The sequence below is a fragment of the Grampus griseus genome (assembly GCF_964374135.1).
Source record: "Grampus griseus genome assembly, chromosome: 1".
Classification (NCBI taxonomy): Eukaryota; Metazoa; Chordata; class Mammalia; order Artiodactyla; family Delphinidae; genus Grampus; species Grampus griseus.
The window spans coordinates 80,445,419-80,459,078 of record NC_139017.1 but is presented as its reverse complement, the minus strand read 5'-3'; the positions used below and the strand labels follow the sequence as shown (position 1 = coordinate 80,459,078).

General features: G+C 47.2%; 1 protein-coding gene and 1 pseudogene across 2 annotated transcripts; both read left to right on the top strand.

The window, feature by feature from the left end:
- Window positions 1-6,673: 6,673 nt before the first annotated feature.
- On the top strand, window positions 6,674-9,381 carry LOC309829397 (PR domain zinc finger protein 4-like; the record flags this gene model as incomplete). The annotated part of the gene is given in 3 exon segments (XM_082665271.1): window positions 6,674-6,738; window positions 6,740-8,541; window positions 8,544-9,381. Coding segments are annotated over 3 exon segments (2,457 nt in total). The 3' UTR covers window positions 9,134-9,381.
- A 2,520-nt stretch (window positions 9,382-11,901) lies between these two features.
- LOC309822424 (WW domain binding protein 1-like) lies at window positions 11,902-12,990 on the top strand (annotated as a pseudogene). The gene has a single exon. The product of its transcript is annotated as a WW domain binding protein 1-like (transcript).
- The last annotated feature ends 670 nt before the right edge of the window (window positions 12,991-13,660 follow it).

Sequence of the window (13,660 nt, the reverse complement as noted above, 5' to 3'; positions counted from 1 at the left end):
CTGAGCTGTCTTAAGATTGAGTACTTTACTGTACGTAAATAACTGAACTTAATAATATATAGTTTAATACATATTAATATAAATATTATAATAATACATAACAATAGTTTACTATATGTAAATAACTTAAACCCGAGTTTTTAAAAAGGCATCTTTTGGGACTTCCCTGGCAGTCCAGTAATTAACACTCTGTGCTGCCAATGCAGGAGGCCCGGGTTTGATCCCTGGTCAGGGAACTAGATCCCGCATGCCACAACTAAGAGCCTGCATGCCGCAATTAAGAAAGATCCCACGTGCTGCAACTAAGACCCAGTGCAGCCAAATGAATATTAAAAAAATAAAAAAGTAAATTAAAAAATACCTTTCTTTCAAAAAGTATTTGAGAACCAACTAGATGACCAACACAGAAAAAGGGATTGTAAATAAAAGAGAAATAGTTTTATTTATTCCATAAGCATTTTTCTGATCTCTAACGTGTACCAAGACATACACTAAGAGCTAGGCATGCAGAAATAACTGACATCATCCATTTCCACAAAGAGGAAAGGGGAAAGAGATTAATGAGTTATGAGGACTGAATCTTTATGACAAACCTGTGAAGAAACTGAGATTAAACCACAAACCAGGAAAAAGCAGTTAAAGTGTCATGCCTAAGGTCACCTAGCATTAAGGGGCAGAGTGTGTGCATGGACTCCAAAAGCAACGCTCTGTCACAGTATGCTTCCTCTAGCTGTAGAGATTCTGCCATCTCATCATGAGCAAAGATCTCTACACATCCAAGGTAATGAGAGGATCATTGGGACAGAAAACAATGACAGGTGCTTGTTTTGTCACACGCTCTCTAACTGCTGGTTGGCTCTAGAAAGGGGAGATGAATTTGGATTGGAGGAGCACTCCTCCAATCCAAATTCATTCAACCTTTGCACTTTTTGCCCTGGTTCCCACAGATTTCCATTCAGCTCAGCGCATGTTGATTGAATGGCTACTCTGTGCTGCCTTACGATGCAGTTCAAATAGACCCACGAGAGTATGTTTTGTTATAGTCTCCCATGACTAAAGGCAGATGTTATGAGTTCTTCAGTCTGTCTTTAGGGAATCTTTGTATTGTTTAATGGTCTGTCCAACAGCAGCTACTTGTACCACCTACTGGCAGCAGGAAATTGTTTGAAGATTCTCCTGTTCTCAATACCCAAGATAGGACCAGCCCAATAAAAGGACCCAAGTGTTAGAATGGCCTTTCTTCCCCATGTGTGGGCCAAATATCTTCTAGCCCTAAAATTGACAAATAGAGCTGCTTGTGCAAAAACATCACTATTGAAGCAAAAAACTGAGCATGTTACAGGAGTCTGAAGAGGTTGTGGGCTGGCCTTAGCTTCCAGATTGAGTAAGGGCTACTGGCTCTGTGTAGTGTCAGCTCCTAACACATACATCTAAATTCCTCACTTGAAACCTTTTTCTTTGTTTTAATTTTCCTTTTATTTAAAAAATTTTATTGAAGTATAGTTGATTTACAGTATTGTGTTAATTTCTGCTATACAGGAAAGTGATTCAGTTATACACAAATATATTCTTTTTCATATTCTTTTCCATTATGGTTTATCACAGGATACTGAATACAGTTCCCTGTGCTAGACAGCAGGACCTTGTTGTTTATCCATTCTCTACATACTAGTTTGCATCTGCTAATCCCAACCTCCCAATCCATCCCTCCCCCCTCCCCCTCCACCTCCCCCTCCCCCTTGGCAACCACAAGTCTGTTCTCTATGTCTGCGAGTCTGTGAAACCTTTTTCTTGATTGAAGGAAGGTATTCAGTGTGGCATGAAGTATGAATCATTCAAAGGCAGTAAACCAGGAGGCTTCCCACCTGGCAACAGAGAGCTAAATGGCAGCTGTGATATTTAGTAACCCTTCCACACAGAAGAAATAGTCAACATATGAATCCTCCTAAGAAGTCAGCTGTAGCAAGGCTGCTAACTACTCCCTCTTAGGGTCTTCCAGTTTGACTTTTTGGTCGTTTTAGGTGGCATGCCCAATGAATACTTAATTTAATAGTCAGGAATGTGAGATCTGGATTTAGGTGCCTAGGTTCAAATCTTGATGACATCAGTCCCTGGCTGTGAAATCCCTGGCGGTTAATCTCTTTGCCTCACTTTCCTCATCCATAACTATGGAGGGAATAGCCATTCCTTCACATCATTTTTTGTAAGGATTAAATGAGATAGGTGCGTAAAGAAATTAAAACTCATAAATGTTAGACATCATCTTTATCATCATCAACAAACTGGCCATTTTAATCCTTTTTACTCCCGAAAAGGAAACCAGTTACCTGCATTTAAACTAATTTTTAACGCAATAGCAGAGAGACAGGGTATGGAAATGAAATGCAAGCATGGGCTTTGCCACAGAATAGGATCATTGCTTGGGTCCACAGTGCAAGAGGCTAATTTAGGGAAAGGTAAGTGTAAAGTTTCAGGAAAGAGTCAGGATATCAAGGTAGCATGGACAGGGGAACGTTTAGATAAAATTGTCTGAGTGCTTTACAGTTAAGTGAGAGGGCTGTGTAGTTTAATCCAGGAGTTCCAAGGGCAGATATATAAATATATAGGAATTAATGGAAAATGAAGTAAGCAGAGACTCCTATCCTGAGGTACTTTATACCTGTATTAATTAGCTAATTCAATTTACATGTAGATTTGAGCGCAAATGGCACATTTGGGAAACAAATGTTATGGCAGATAGCAAATAATTAGCTTGAGAATTTGTATTAGTCTGCTCGGCTGCCATAACAAAATACCATAAACTGGGTGGCTTAAATAATGGAAATTTATTTTCTTACAGACTGGAGACTGGGAAGTCCCAGATCAAGATGCCAGCTCACTGGCTAGGGTCCTCTTCCCGGGTTGTAGACTGCCAACTTCTCACTGTGTCCTCACATGACAGAGAGAGACAGAGATAGAGAGACATATAGAGGGAGAGAGAAGGAGAAAGGGAGGGAGGGAGGGAGGGAGGGAGAGGGAAGGAGGGCGCCTCTCTGGTGTCTCTTCTTATAAGGACACTAATGCCATCATGAGGGCCCCAACCTCACAACCTCATCTAAACCTAATTATCTCACAATGGCCCTGCCTCCACATACCATCACCTTGGGGAGGAGGCTTCATCATATGAACCTGGGGGGACACAATTCTGTCCACAGCAGCATTGACAGTGTAATGAATGAATTGAACTGTGGTTTTCCCTGTACTTGTGCCCTTCATGCCTGTTTACATGGGTCAGATGGAGTAAGTTATTTGAGTGCTACATGTTTGGTATTTTCTGTTGTATGCGCACACACATGGGTAATGTGTACAACTTAAAAGCAAAACCATTCAAGCATGCAGAATTTCCCCACCTACCACTTAGCCATGCTTCAGCTCTTCCATCAGACACAGGTGATTACTAAAGTGGCAGGAATGGTGTCATCAAGAAAATGTTTCAGGATGAAAAGGGATTGCTTATTGCAGAGCTCTGGGTGAGAATACAAAGAACCTGTAAGATTCTCTTTCATAGCCAATCATTAATGTTGTGTTTGTCTCTTCTGGACCAAAGGAGAAGTGTTGAGGGTTTGGGGGGGGGGTAGTGGGGAAAACAGGAGAAAAAGAGGAATGGGAGAGAAGAAATGGTCAATTAGCACATAAGAGTGAGAAAGCAGAAACTGAAGCCACAAACTACAGAAAGAAGATTCTCACAGCCCCGGCCCCACCCAAGTTCTTCTCATTTTTTTTTTTTTTTTTTTGCGGTACGCGGGCCTCTCACTGTTGTGGCCTCTCCCGTTGCGGACGGAGCACAGGCTCCAGACACGCAGGCCCAGCAGCCATGGCTCACGGGCCCAGCCGCTCCTCGGCATGTGGGATCTTCCCGGACCGGGGCACGAACCCGTGTCCCCTGCATCGGCAGGCGGACTCTCAACCACTGCGCCACCAGGGAAGCCCCCAGACTCTTCTCTTGGGCTTAGGTGGGTCTCTCTGATACCCTGCACCAGGTGCCAGTGGCTTCTGAAGGAAGAAGACCACAAGCTTTCAGGAAGAAATGCTTCAGATGCCAGGAGAGGCAGCAGCCCCACAGCACTGGGGCAAGGCTCGTCATCTCTCCGGAACAGTAGAGAGCAAGTTCTGTCTACTGTGTGTGGAAACACGTCTGTCAACTTCTGCTCAGAGTAAGGTGGAAGTAAGTCCAGGAAAGAGAGGGTGAGAGAGTACTAAAGAAGAACTGAAGAGCTAGGAAGAGCTAGATCTCTTGAAGGGGATGTCCTGGGCTGCCCAGGAAGGCTGCCTCAGATCTTCATCAAAAGAATTATTAACTCTTCTTCTCATCGTTGGACTGTAGCAAATCGTTCCCTTGGAAACTTCCTAGGCTTCATCCAAATGCATGTAAACCTTGAGAGAGGACCAAGAGGGAGAAGGGTGTGGCAGATTAGATAAGATGTGAGAGGTGACAGGTGCTGTGAGGCAAATCAATGAGACGGGAGATGATGTGACTGAATGGGAGCCTTCATCCTAAAGAACTACATCCGCCTGAGGCCTCTAGGCTGCAGCCTGTGCTGCTCACCAAGAAAAAACATCACCCAGGTTCACCTCACTTCCTTTTCTGCCATGCTTTGCAGGCTGGGACGTCAAGGGACAGCTATAGAGAGAGCATGCATGACCTGCAGTGAGGCATTTGAGCAAAAAGGAGCAACGTGGCATTAATGAGACTCCATGTGTGACTGAATGACAATGCCCAAAGCGCGATGACCAAGGCGCCATGTTTACCTGGAAGAGAGCTCTCTGGGTTGTGCTAATGTGTCTGCCTTGTTCAGCACTTTTACTGGCAACTTGGATGAAGTCAAAGTGAGCAAGCTTGTCAAGTGTTCAGTTGACACAGAGCCAGGAGATAGCACTAATAAGTCAGCTGACAGGAACAAGATGCAAAGAGATCTAGACAGGTTAGAATGACGGATCAAAACTAACAAGATGGAAGATAGAAGCTATAGTTAAGTTCAAGCAATTAGATGCACCAGGTAAGGGAGACGAGTTCATGCATGAGTAATGAAAGCAGTGGTTTTGGTTGATTGCACCCTTGATATAAATTACATATATTTACATATATTACATATTACATATACATGTATTACAAATTACGTATATTACATATTCCATATATTCCATATATTTACATATTCCAAATTACATATTATGTAGCGTAACATTTGTTAGAAAAGAGAGAGAGAAAACATTTTTGCAGATTTATATTGCATACGTAAAGTGGTCATATCCAAAAAAAAAAAAAGGAGATAATTATCTCACAGTATTCTTCATACTGAATTCTATTTGAGATGACTCAAATTAAGCAAACATTCATTGAAAAATGCCCGCGATGGGGTCTGGCGAGGAGAGAAGTAATTGAAGCAGTTGGAGCAGTTTCTCTGAGGAATTTGAGAATATGTGTAGAGTGTGGGGAGGATGAGATAGTCATATTCAAATATTTGAAAGTGACATTGAAAAGAATTAAGTGTCTTATGTGTAACTCCAGATGACCCATAAAGGGAAGTTTCAGACAGAAAGATAGATTTCTGCTCAATATACATTAGAATTAATTGACATTTTGAGATACCCAAATAGAGAATTTGCTGTGACAGGAATTTTCTAACTTAGACCCATTAGGGCTGATGTGGAGTGGTTTGAGAGGACACACGAGGTGACTTTAGGGTCCCTTCCACTCTATGGTTCAATTTATTTCACTTAAAATGTATGTATTGAATTTCTACGCACCGTGTATATAGTGAGTGGTGAGCAAAACATAAGCTGCTCTCTTCACCTACATATATAATCGATGGAGGAGACAATCAACGGGGTAAGCGACAACTTACTATAAGCTCAATGCTCTGTAGAAAGCAAACAGGGTGCTGAGATAGAGAAAGGTTAGGAAGGCCCTCCATAGATAAAATGGTCAGGGAAAGTCTCACTGAAGGGATACTTAAGTGAGACCTAAAGGGTGAGGGGATAGGCTTTTTAAAGGACTAGGAGAAACACTCCCAGTAGAAAGCACAACATGAACAAAGGCCTCCTTGGTAAGACAAAGCTGGGCACACTGAGGAAGGGAGAGCAGGTCAGCGTAGCTGGAACACGGGCGGCGAGGAACGGGATGGCAGGGGTGAGAGGGAGAAATAGGCAGAGCCAGGTCACATGGCGCCCTGTGCGAACAAAGATGAGGCTTTACACTTTTCTCCTAAGTTCAATGGAAAGCCACTAAAGAGTTTTAGGCAAGGAGAGACAGAATCTGATTCACGTTATAAAAATGTTGATGCGGGGGCTGGGCCGGGCCGGGCGGGAAACGTTAGGCGAGCGGGCCCCGGGGCGGGGGGTCGTGCTGGCGGGGAGGGCCCCGAGGCGAGCTTTGCCCGGATGAGGAACAAAGCGGTGGGGCAGGCGTGCGCGACCCCCGCGCGGCCGGCAGGTTAGGTAGCCCCCCTCCCGAAGCTTCTGGAGGAAAGGCCCCGGGTGTCCCCCGGCATGCCTTATCTCGCGGCGGGGTGCGCGGCCGCCGGCCCTCGGGAGAAGTTGGGCTGCCCCGGGCGGCCCCGGGGAAGAATGGCCGCGTTTGTGCAGCGGTTGTAAGCAAGCTGCGGTAGCACGTGACCCTGGAACGCAAACCCTGATGCCGGTTCTCCACCACCTGTGTGCGCGTTCCTCTGACACTTGGCCCCCAGCAGATGCATCACAGGATGAATGTAATGAATCTGAGCCCAGTGGGGATGGAGCAGCTGACTTCATCCTCTGTGAGCAATGCCTTGCCAGTCTCAGGGAGTCACCTGGGGTTGGCTGCCTCACCCACTCACAATGCCATCCCAGCCCCAGGGCTGCCAGTGGCGATTCCAAACCTGGGTCCCTCCCTGAGCTCTCTGCCTTCTGCTTTGTCTCTCATGCTCCCAATGGGTATTGGGGATCGAGAGGTGATGTGTGTGTTACCTGAAAGAAACTACACCCTACCTCCACCACCTTACCCCCACCTTGAGAGCAGTTACTTCAGAACCATTCTACCTGGCATTTTATCTTATTTAGCTGACAGACCACCTCCTCAGTATATCCACCCTAACTCTATAAATGTTGATGGTAATACAGCATTATCTATCACCAATAACCCTTCGGCGCTAGATCCCTATCAGTCCAATGGAAATGTTGGATTAGAACCAGGCATTGTTTCAATAGACTCTCGTTCTGTGAACACACATGGTGCCCAAAGTCTTCATCCCACTGATGGCCATGAGGTGGCCTTGGACACAACAATCACTATGGAGAACGTCTCTAGGGTCACCAGCCCAATCTCTACAGATGGAATGGCAGAAGAGCTTACCATGGATGGTGTTGCAGGCGAGCATACCCAAATCCCAAATGGCTCCAGAAGTCATGAACCTCTGTCTGTGGATTCTGTGAGCAACAACCTTGCAGCAGAAACTGTAGGACATGGTGGTGTGATACCCATTCATGGGAATTGCCTGGAGCTCCCTGTGGTCATGGAGACAGACCACATTGCAAGTCGGGTCAACGGAATGTCTGACAGTGCCCTCAGTGACTCCATCCACACCGTGGCCATGAGCACCAACTCTGTAAGCGTGGCACTCTCTACCTCACACAACCTCGCCTCCCTAGAATCTGTTTCCCTCCATGAAGTTGGCCTAAGCCTAGAACCTGTGGCTGTCTCCTCCATCACCCAGGAGGTTGCTATGGGGACAGGTCATGTAGATGTGTCTTCAGACAGTCTTTCTTTTGTACCACCTTCACTGCAAATGGAAGACTCCAATTCAAACAAGGAAAATATGGCAACCTTGTTTACAATTTGGTGCACTCTCTGTGACCGAGCCTATCCCTCAGACTGCCCAGATCACGGACCGGTGACTTTTGTTCCTGACACTCCAATAGAGAGCAGAGCGAGGCTTTCTCTCCCAAAGCAGCTTGTTCTCCGCCAGTCAATTGTGGGAGCAGATGTTGGTGTATGGACTGGAGAAACCATTCCTGTGCGGACTTGCTTTGGGCCTCTTATTGGCCAGCAAAGTCACTCCATGGAAGTAGCAGAATGGACAGACAAGGCAGTTAATCATATCTGGAAGATATACCACAGTGGTGTCCTAGAATTCTGCATCATTACAACTGACGAAAATGAATGTAATTGGATGATGTTTGTGCGCAAAGCCAGGAATCGGGAAGAGCAGAATTTGGTGGCTTATCCCCATGATGGAAAAATCTATTTCTGCACCTCACAAGATATCCCTCCCGAAAATGAACTGCTTTTTTATTACAGCCGGGATTATGCTCAGCAGATTGGTGTTCCTGAACACCCAGATGTGCACCTCTGTAACTGTGGCAAGGAGTGCAGTTCCTATACAGAGTTCAAAGCCCACCCGACCAGCCACATCCATAACCATCTTCCTAGCCAGGGCCACAGCAGCAGCCATGGGCCAAGCCACAGCAAAGAAAGGAAGTGGAAGTGCTCCATGTGCCCCCAAGCTTTTATCTCTCCTTCCAAACTTCAGTTCACTTTATGGGTCACATGGGTATGAAGCCCCACAAGTGTGATTTCTGTAGCAAGGCTTTTAGTGATCCCAGCAACCTGCGGACCCACCTCAAGATACATACAGGTCAGAAGAACTACAGGTGCACTTTGTGTGACAAGTCTTTCACCCAGAAGGCTCAGCTGGAGTCCCACATGGTTATCCACACGGGTGAGAAGAACCTCAAGTGTGATTACTGTGACAAGCTGTTCATGCGGAGGCAGAACCTCAAGCAGCACGTGCTCATCCATACACAAGAACGCCAGATCAAGTGCCCCAAGTGTGATAAGCTGTTCTTGAGAACAAATCACTTAAAGAAACATCTCAATTCACATGAAGGAAAACGGGATTATGTCTGTGAAAAGTGTACAAAGGCTTATCTAACCAAATATCATCTCACCCGACACCTGAAAACCTGCAAAGGGCCCACGTCCAGTTCATCAGCGCAGGAGGAGGAGGAGGAAGACGACTCGGAGGAGGAGGAGCTCGCGGACCCTGTGGGGGCAGAAGGCTGCCGGGTTAGCAGTGCTGTGTATCCCGCGGACGAGGCTCTGTCTACACATAAATGAAAGGAAAAGGAGCCAGCTGTTTCGGATGGAAAATACAAAAGGGAAAAACACACATGACCAGTTATCCACTACCGTGCTTTTTATATAAAATAATTTCTGATTTCCTTCCAGCCAACAGTCAAAACAGACTAAATGGGAACGGATAAAGCACCTATAGAAGAGTATCCTAATGAAAACACTTTAAGAAAGATTGAGAAAAGAGCATGTATCCTATTTTTAAGTGGCGTATGGGGAGGAAAGTGTCAACTTTTGAGATTTTTTTTTTTTTTTTTTTTTGCTGTACGCGGGCCTCTCACTGTTGTGGCCTCTCCCGTTGCGGAGCACGGGTTCCGGATGTGCAGGCTCAGGGGCCATGGCTCATGGACCTAGCTGCTCCGCGGCATGTGGGATCCTCCTGGACCGGGGCGCGAGCCCGTGTCCCCTGCATCGGCAGGCGGACTCCCAACCACTGCGCCAGCAGGGAAGCCCTGAGATTTATTCTTTATTTACATAATTGGGTGATACGTTTATGCCTGAGTCAGAGCTGCTCTCTGCCCAAACAAATCAGATTTATTTTAAATTCTTTCATTATTCCATTTTTCTCCCAAGCCACTGATTTGGTAGCACTCTAAACTTGGTCCCTGCCTTACAGTCGTCCTGATTATGGTTCTGGTGTTTTGTTTTATGCAGACTTGTGACTTAAGCTCATCCCAGAATGGACTGGAATATAACAACGTAAGCTTGTTACTCTTGACTACAGCTAACAAGTTTAAAGCACCACCTACCTTAATCTCTCCTGGCTGCTTGGGAGTTTAGGGTAGGTCTTGCTTCCCAAAATTTCAGCAGGTACCTAGAGGACAGATAAAAAAGGGAGCAGCCAGGCAGTAGGCACTGATGGAGAGAAGAAAAGGAGAGATGCCTGGGCCACTGTCCAAGAAGCTAGCTTTGATTGAAGCTGGGGTAAGAGATCTGGTGGTTGTTCCTTAGAGGTCTTTGTAGGTTTAGACATGTCTCTGTCTCCAGTGAAGCCTCCAGCACCCAGACAAAGGGGATCTGGGGGTGTAGCAAGCCAAGTAATGCCTGCTGCATCGTCTCCTGATAACAAGGACATGTGGACTCAGCTGGCAAAGTGGTACCTTGGCCCAGGGAAGGAAGGAGGGAATGATCCTTCCTATCTGGCTTACCCTATGAAAAGGATCAAGACACCATTAAAATGTTGCCAACTCAGAATGACAGATGACATATTGGTGCATTTGCAAGATTAGGCCCTCCCAGTTGTCTACAATGAAGGACCTCATCAGTTAAGCATGGTGGATGCCAAAGGATTTGGGAAGTGCAGAAGGTTAAATGGTCACCATGTGGGTGTGTTTTCAGGGTCCCAGCTTAATTATCTACCCATCTGATCTTTTCACCTTGTCTCTCATGCATCTTCTGCTTTCAGCAAGAAGCAAACACATCTTGAAGTTGACGGTTGATGGAACATGCTCTCCTGCTCTAAGGCGCGACCTCTGGGCTGGACTAGAGAGAACCTTGGTGGGAAGGTTTTGCTGCTAATGTATTTATGGAATGAATGTATTTCATTCAAATCTGTATTCCTCTAGGAAGGATTAAAATAAAAACTTTTTTAAAAAAAAATGTTGATGCGTTCTTTAAGACTGTTTTAGTACTGAAAAATAGCAGAAAACAGAGGCTGTTCTGTTCCAGCACGTAGGTTAACTCAGAAGGGAAAGGTAGGGAGAACTAGCTAGAACTCTGCCAGAGTTTCCTCAGCTCTTAAGAGCCCAGCCTCTAGGGAGGCTCAAAACATCATGGTAGAGGGCTTTGAAGCACTGGGCAGTGTATTCATTCTCAGCTTGAGAACCTGGAATCTACCCTACTGTCATCTGTGGCCTTCCAGAAGAAATGCAACTCAGAGTGACTGCCAGAAAACAAGTATAGGGCCACAAGTGGCCTTAAGACTCTACGTGATCTAATTTCTCAAGAGGCAAGCGTCTTACAAAACAAGTGAGAAGTGTCCCTTCTTTCTAGTAATATTTGGAATTGGAGTTGAGGATAAGGTTAGAATTAAGCAAACTAGCTAGAATAGAGTTAAGGGAAAATAGATCTTGCTATAAAATTGAAATTCGATACCAGAAAGGAAATGGGATGAATTGAGAAAGTACAAAAAAGGATTAATTACAGGAAGGTCAGCATTAAATAGCTAGATTGAGAACTAAGCAAGTTTAAGAGGTGCTGTGGTCAGGTGTGGAGATGTGGGTCCTACAACTGGTAGAATAATAACATTGCAGGCCATATAGAAAAATGGGGAAAAAGAGAAAAAAGCTACCAATAAGCCTTCCACCTTAATTGGGATTATTATTAATTTTGTGCATGTCTTCTGTTATTTTCCCTTGCATCCGCTTTTAATATCTTTATTAGATTTTTGTTTAAGTCGTAAGAGCAATACATGTGAATTGCAGAAAATGAAACCTGCTCTGGTCTCCCAACCCAACCTCTCAGAGGTATACAAATGGAATATAGCCTTAAAAGTTAATAGTCTGTTAAAAGAAGATGAGATATATCTATACACACACACACACGCACACGCACACACACAATGGAATACTACTCAGCCATGAAAAAGAATGAAATTTTGCCATCTGCAGCATCATAGATGGACTTGGAGGGCATTATGCTAAGTGAAATAAGTCAGAGAAAGGCAAACACTGCCTGATCTCACTTATATGGAATATAAGAAATATAACAAATAAGAAGCAGGAAGAAGAGGGAAGAGGAGGCGGGGGAGGGGGATGGAGAGGAGAAGGCTCCTGGGTGGCGTGGTGCACCTGCTCCTCCAGGCGCTGCCCAGCCCCCTGTCAGCCAGGGCTGAACCCCCGCAGGATAAGGAAACCTGCGTGGGTCCCAACAATCAAAGCTACATCTGTGACACAGGACACTGCTGTGGACGGTCTCAGTGCTGCAGCTACTACTATGAATTCTGGTGGTTCTGGCTCGTGTGGACCATCATCATCCTCCTGAGCTGCTGCTGCGTGTGCCACCACCGCCGAGCCAAGCACCGCCGTCAGGTCCGACAGCGGCAACATGAAATCCACCTGATCGCCTACCGGGAAGCCCACCATTACTCAGCGCTGCCATTTCATTTCAGGTTTTTGCCAAACTATTTACTACCTCCTTATGAGGAAGTGGTGAACCGACCTCCGACTCCTGCCGCACCATACAGTGCCTTCCAGCTCCAGCAGCAGCTGCCTGCACAGTGTGGCCCTACGGGCGGCAGCCCCCGGGGCGCCGACCCCACCAGGGGCTCCCAGGGGCTCAGAGCAGCCCCTCGCCCGGGCCCAGCAGAAGCAGCACGCGACCCCCGAGCATCGCTGACCCTGAGCCCTCCAACATGCCAGCAGACCCAGCAGCCACCAAAGCCCCCAGGATGGAGCCCAGCGGCTCTGTGGCCGGCCTGGGGGAGGTGGACCCTGGGGCCTTCCTGGACAAGGATTTCGAATGTAAGGAGGAGCTGCTGAAAGAATACAGCTCCGAGCAGGGCGGCGCCCTCCCTGACAGCAAAGACAAGACGCCTGGCAGACATCGCCGCTTCACAGGTGACTCGGGCATCGAGGTGTGTGTGCAACTGGGGCCACCATGATGACGACCTCAAAGAGTTCAACGCGCTCATCGACGATGCTCTGGACGGGCCCCTGGACTTCTGCGACAGCTGCCACGTGCGGCCCCCTGGCGATGAGGAGGAAGGGCTCTGCCAGCCCTCCGAGGAGCAGGCCCGGGAGCCCGGGCACCCTCACCTGCCGCGGTTGCCTGCCTGCCTGCTGCTGAACACCATCAACGAGCAGGACTCCCCAAACTCCCGGAGCAGCAGCTCCCCAAGCTAGAGCAGGCCCTGCCTGCGCCCGAGAACTTGGCGACGCAACCAGGGTAGGGGAGAACCATGAGAGGAGCATTAAGTGACTGTGTTCCTTTTTTTTTTTTTTCCCCTCTGCTCCTGCGTTTTCCTGCATCTCCAGGTACAGTTTGGGGTGTGGGTGCCTCGCCCCCCCTAGATACAGTGTCACGGAGGGCCGAGAAGTTGTCCTGTGACTCATTCCTCATACCCCACCCCGTCCCCCTTTACCTCTTTTCAAGTCACGTGTCACTACCTGCTTGGGTCAGAGAGATGTGCGTTTCAGAGGCCCCCAAGGAGGGGATGAGACTGTGCCCTGAGGTGACTCTTGGTGATGGAGTGGATTCATGTTCTGGTGTGAGTTGATGAGAACCTCGCCGCGTCTCAGTCTGAGAGAGGGGGCAGGTCTCAGCCCTGGGTGAAGCCCCAGTGGTCTGGGGATTGTCGCCCCTCGCTGCCAGTGTCTCCACAGCCGGAATTGGGCTCCTCCTGTGGGAGGATGAGAGCTGACCGGCGGTTGCGTGGTGGGTTGGTAAAGGGCTTTTGCTCTCAAATTCCAGGTGATGAGATCAAAGTGGCACGATGCATCCTGGAGGGGCCCCTTCCCAGCAGGTCCTGGCTGTCCGCGGACTGGTTCAGTGTGGAAGATTACACCTGCCTTC